Source organism: Phaseolus vulgaris, unplaced genomic scaffold, assembly GCF_000499845.2.
Source record: "Phaseolus vulgaris cultivar G19833 unplaced genomic scaffold, P. vulgaris v2.0 scaffold_15, whole genome shotgun sequence".
NCBI classification, from domain to species: Eukaryota; Viridiplantae; Streptophyta; class Magnoliopsida; order Fabales; family Fabaceae; genus Phaseolus; species Phaseolus vulgaris.
This window is the reverse complement of record NW_027174084.1, coordinates 159421-165325: the sequence shown is the minus strand read 5'-3', so window position 1 is coordinate 165325 and position 5905 is coordinate 159421. Positions and strand designations below refer to the sequence as shown.

The following is a 5905-nucleotide window of genomic DNA, read 5'->3' as shown; positions in this document are numbered from 1 at the left end:
TTCTAGATTGCGATTGCTTCATTTCTGGTGCATTTAAGATGTAGAAAATGTTTGAGTATTATTAAGTTGAATAAAAAAGCTATGTTAGTTTTTATGTGGACGTATTTTGCTTATTTGTAAATGAAATCTTTGGCTTGTGAGTTAGTAATTGACATTGTGTAGTTTAAATTAAAGTGTTTGAAAAAAATGAGCACCTATGTATTGAAAGGCACATAATGTTGGTATAGCTGGTGTTTCTCACAATTGTTCATCGTTTGAAGGCCAAAGAATAAGAAACCGAGGAGCCTTGAGTTCCTACTTCTGATTATTGATCAAGTTTTACTCAAAAGATTGTATTTACAAAAGATTAGATCATGGACGAATGTGATCACTGTATATAAGGCACGGTCTTCCCAGCTCATTTCTCGTTCGCAGGTTCAACAAAAATCAGCCTTCCATCAACAATCTGCACCACGCAGGAAACGAGAATAACATATCGAAGTAAACAAAAAAAAAAGATTCGATAATGCAGCATGAATTTATTGTCAGATCCATTTGTATGACAGATTCTTTTTGTTAGTGGGTACAGTGATGACATCTAGAAAGCGAGATAACTAAAAAGATATCAAAGATATAACAAAACGGCTAATGCTTAACAATATCCTTGAAATTTTCACCTATCACCAAGGCTGGATAACAAAAAATGATACAATCTTGATGTGTATATGTGCAAACATGACAATTAATTATCAAATTACAGTAAGTCATGGATGTATGCACGAGCATTTGGATTTATAATAGGAATTTCACATGCCCAGGACATTTCCAACAAGGAGACACAGCATAGTTTTCCATGCATATTAGTAGAGTGTGTAACTATAAACACTAAGAGTATCATATAAGGAGTCAATAAAGAGATTGGAAAATCAAACTCATTGAGCTCAATGTGATATTACTATGTGTGTGTTCATATATATAAATGAATATACTCTAGTGCATTTATATTAGAATTTTCTGCATGGATACGCTTGCCAAACCCCAATAAATTTAACATGAGTTTGAATACATTATATTTATTCTCAGAAAAGAAAACATAATTCCTTCCATTTCCCCTTCTTCGTGGTTTCATGATTATTAAGTCGAAAACAATATTAGTTGCTTTTCTCATGTATCAAAAAACAGTCAAAGCAGGAATTGGAATTAATAATTTTTCAATCAATCAAGGGTGTTCAATGGAAGTCCTAAAATGGATGGGAGTACTTAGCGAAACAAACCAAGTAGCTGCCTTGGTTTTTCTTTTACATAAAAAACCCATCGAGCCTACCTAACATAAATGTAGTCAAAAGGCATTCAATACAACTTTATGTGGTAGTACGGTAATGTTTCCATTGAAAAACAAAAGCCAACAAGGACACTGGGACAGCTAGACAACTTGTTCATGGGAAACATTATCTTTACAATTTCCAATATCAGCAATCAGTCAGGCATTTTAATAAACACCTTCAGTGCGTAGTCACTTGCACCAGAAATATAGTCAATCCAAATATACAAATGTGGTGCCTGGTATGATGTTGTAAAAGAAAACAACCTATTAAAGTGGATACAGATAAGGAAAAATTACCCTGCCATTCATGGCTCTCATAGCCTTTTCCGCTTCAATTTGAGACTCGTAGGAGACAAACGCAAACCCTTTGGGCCTTTTAGTTCTAGGATCGACCACGAGATTAACTGAATAACACATAATAGAACAAGGGGGTGAGCAAAAGGAGGAAAGGAACAAAATTGGAAACAGAGAAAAGGCAGAACACAAACACAAACAAAAACAGAACACACCACTGGTAACTAGTCCGAATGGAGCGAACAACTTCTTCAGCTGGTCCTGTGTAGTGTAAAAGGACAATCCTGAAAAACGAAATGAAGCAATGGTGAGGATTTGGGCCTGAATTAGGGTAAAGAGAGGGATGAAAGAAGAACCCTAACTCGAGACAAAGAGATTTCGCCCCATTCTCTGACATCTATTCTTTCTTATTGATTTGAATGTTCATGGAAGGTTTGTATTCTACACATCTCGATTTTATATTTACTAGTTCGTTACTTTTAAAAGAGTAAATAATTGTTTGCTGATTGGTTTCTAAATCATTTTTTTATGAAAAAAACAGTTATTAAATTTTTTCTCCTCGTACATCTTAGTATTTACTTTTTAAGTATACATATATATATAAATGAATTCTCCGATAGTTAATTAATTGTTTTGTATAAACTCATGCTATTTTTAAAATTATTTTAAAGAAAACTACTCAGATAAAATTCAGTTATAATTACTCTTTTAGGTGTGTTTGGATTGAGGAAGGAAATTGTGAGGATGAGAGAGAATGAATTTGTGAAGATTATAGAAGATGTGTGAGAATGTTTCAGATTGTTTGTATTCAGAGATAATAAAGTGAATTTGTGATGATGATTAATTGAAATTTGTGAATAATGAGATTGTTGAAAAAGATTTTATAATTTTTTTTAAAGGTCTAAAATATAAGTTTACAAATTTATCAATATTTATATAATGAGTTATGATATATATATATATATATATATATATATATAAATTTTAAAATTAAAAAAACCAACAAAAAAATTACAGTAAGAGAATCGATCTCTAGGCAGTTCAAATGCAAGGAGAATCAATTCTCAATGGCAACAAAGAAAGCAAAATCAATTGTGGATGTTTTACAAAGACATGAGAATTGATACTCTCATGAGTACAAAGTCTCCAAAATTTTCATGACTAAAAACTAAACAAGAATTCATTCTTCTTTCCATACAAAATCTCCAAAATCGATTATCTTGTATGACAAAATCGATTTTCATTCTCTACACATTGCATGCAAAATCGATTTTACCTTTTTCATAATGCTTTGATTTTTCACAGAGTGCCCAATCTGAAAAAATGTGATGCATACACATGTTAAGAGGGTGTCATCGTAAAAACGTATTATACTTATACGTGTAATCCTTTCAAATCCGCAGTGAAGATGAGAATTTACTATTTACGGGCTTCCTCACATACACCTTCAATAGTCACCCGCAGTCACCCGCTCTGCCAATTTTCGCTACAAACATGACATTAATTAACCCTTTATTCTGAATCATTGAGTGTCATAAATTATGACGAAAAAATTAATCATCATTGAGCATAATAAGAGAAGATAATTTCGTGCACTGACAACACCCACTAACGAACACACAAATATTTTAGGGAGCTATTTAAGTATTTGCTAAGTATTTCATCTCACGCATGCACTCTGATTTAACCATTTTTTCACTTCACTCATTTAAATATCAAACATAATTTAAGTATCTAAAACCTTTCAAATTTATTTAATCTCAAATTATAATAACATTAATCATGCTCAAAACATGTTAAATAGATATGTACCTAAAACATTGAAATAAAGAGATATTATCAAATGTTTAGAGTTCTTTAAAACATTTAATGTTGGCAAGCTGTGTTTTTTGCTTTTAAGATTTTAATATTTTTTCTGCAGAAGACTTAGGTATACAATAATTTAGTTAATAATAGGATCATTTATAAGTGTTCCAGAAGATATTTTGAAATCTTAATGTCTGAAAAATCTGACCCAGTTAAACGCTGTTTCCTTAAAATGCAAGAAACAAGAATTGGTACGAAACTTGACAAGGTCATTGTTTTGACAACAATATTTTAAATGTCTGTGAGTCATTATTGATATGGTCAGAGTGAACCAATTCAAGACTCTTTAAATTACTCTTAAATTTCGTTTTCATTGTAGGAAATATCATTTTGTGTGGACGTATTTAGATCCACTTGTTTGAAATATTATAATTTTTTCTAAAAAAACGTTTTTTAAGAAAATATTTATGAGTTTTTTATTAGTAAAAACTAAATTATGCATGAATTAATTTTTTTAAAGAGTATGCATACCTTTAATAAATTTTCTTGAAAAAACTTATTTTACTTCTCTTTCTCTCCTATGAATATTTATGTAAAAATTTGTTAAAACCAAATTTATTAGTTCTAATTGTTTTGGGTCCTTCAACATAACTGAAAAAAAATAATTATCAATTACATACAACACTACAGCTCCTAATATTTGAGAAATTGATTTTTTTTAATCCAAACTTTAAAACTTTTGAATATTTGTACTAAGGAATTGTTAATATTTTAAAATAAATTAAACATATTTTTTAATAAAAAATAATTGTATTCATAATTTTAACTTTAAATCTCCTGAATACTTATAATAAAAAAATTATATTTAACTATTTAAAATTAATGTATTTAAAATATTATATATTTTGATATTAATTCGAGTCTTACATTTTTTATTTATAAAAAATAAATACTTAAATTTAATGGTATTATTATGACCCATATGTCTGTTTTTTTGCCTTTTTCATGTTGTGTTTGCTATTTTTTTTTATCTTTAAAGTATATTTTTTTGACAGATAGAGAAGTGTATATAAAATAATCTTAACAACTAGGTAATATGAAATTATTTTGATGCATCATAATACATTTTAATTAAGGATAACAAATTAGAGATTTATATGACCTAAGTTTTTTGCAGTGTTCATATTTTGAGCTCTAAAATTCGAATACAAACTAATTTAAAAAATTAACGTTTTGAGATTAATTTAAAAATGTATAAAACATATATGGATTAGTATTTTTTGGCTTTAATAAGAAATTGATATAAAGCTGTTGACAGTTAATTAACGGCTTAAGATGGATATTCTAAAGTAGCTGGCAATGCTAAGGCACATAACAAAATGCCACCTGTACCCAACATCTTTAACATTTTTTATTGGACAAATTTGGAATCTAAATTAAATATTCACACTATATGCTATTTCAAAATTATAAAATAAAAAACTTTGTTGTTGGCTTTTTTTGTCTTTAGAATCTTCTAGCTGTTCTCATCAGACCCTGCTACAATGGTGGGGAAGGCACAGTGGTGTGTTTCTTCTTCTCAAAACAGTTTTTAAACTTTATTTTCAATATAGAATTTGAAAAGGAAATACAGAAAAAAAATATTTATTGGAAAAAAAAATAGATATTTGCGAAACATTAACACCTATTAAGAATGTCTGTACAATATATCAACAAAAATATGTTAAAAAAGGTTTTATAATGTTGTAAAAAAAAGAAATTAAATATTTTTTTTTTATAATATCCTCAGTCTAAATTTTATATCTTTTAAACTATTTAGTAAAAAAATATTAAAATAATTTCTTATCAGTAATTCTTTTGATATAGTAAATAATTTTTTCAGCGTAAATTTTATTATAGTAGTATAACATGTATGACAAAGTGGACTTTAAGCTTAACTCAACCCCATAAAATCGGCTCATAGGGTTGAGGTTTGCAACCACTTATATACAACGAAATACTCTAATATCTAGTTGATACGAGATCTCCAACACACACCCCTCGCGCCGAGATTATCAACTTGTGCGTGAGACTATATATTATGGGTAGTCCGATAGCGGGTGACACGATAGGCTCAACACAAACACTCGTTAGGATAGGTTCGAAATGACTTTGATACCATACGACAAAGTGATGATTTTGTTTAGCACAAATCAATTCTAATATTTTCCTCACAAAAAAGTTTAAAGTTTGGATTAGAAAAAACATCAATTTCACTAGAGGAAAAACATATTTAATCAACATAATAAAATTTTATTTGGATTTTTGAAAAAAAATCCTTTAAAAATATTTTTTTTTATAATTAATTGTTTTATTTGGGAGGGTGGCCAATTTGAAATTAATTAAAGTGTTTGATTTGATCATTGATGGCGTGACTGAAGATGTATATGATAGTTGTGAATTATATATATATAAAAAAGAATTATAATGGATTAATAATATAATAGCAGTGGAAACAATGTT

General features: G+C 28.7%; 1 protein-coding gene across 1 annotated transcript; it reads right to left on the bottom strand.

Annotated features, from left to right (window-relative positions):
• Positions 1 to 176: 176 nt before the first annotated feature.
• LOC137817053 (organelle RRM domain-containing protein 6, chloroplastic-like) lies at positions 177 to 2086 on the bottom strand. Its single transcript, XM_068620269.1, has 4 exons — positions 1960 to 2086; positions 1813 to 1881; positions 1601 to 1707; positions 177 to 445 (listed from the first exon to the last, which is right to left on the bottom strand). Exons 1-4 carry the CDS (start codon positions 1982 to 1984, stop codon positions 398 to 400), a joined length of 249 nt encoding a protein of 82 aa, XP_068476370.1. The 5' UTR covers positions 1985 to 2086; the 3' UTR covers positions 177 to 397.
• Positions 2087 to 5905: the final 3819 nt, after the last annotated feature.

Coding starts and splice junctions, on each gene's coding strand:
- LOC137817053 (XM_068620269.1), bottom strand. CDS start 1,984: ATGGGGCGAAATCTCTTTGTCTCGA. Junction 1,882..1,959: donor GCGAAATCTCTTTGTCTCGA/GTTAGGGTTCTT, acceptor TTCGTTTTTCAG/GATTGTCCTTTTACACTACA. Junction 446..1,600: donor TGAGAGCCATGAATGGCAGG/GTAATTTTTCCT, acceptor TGCGTGGTGCAG/ATTGTTGATGGAAGGCTGAT.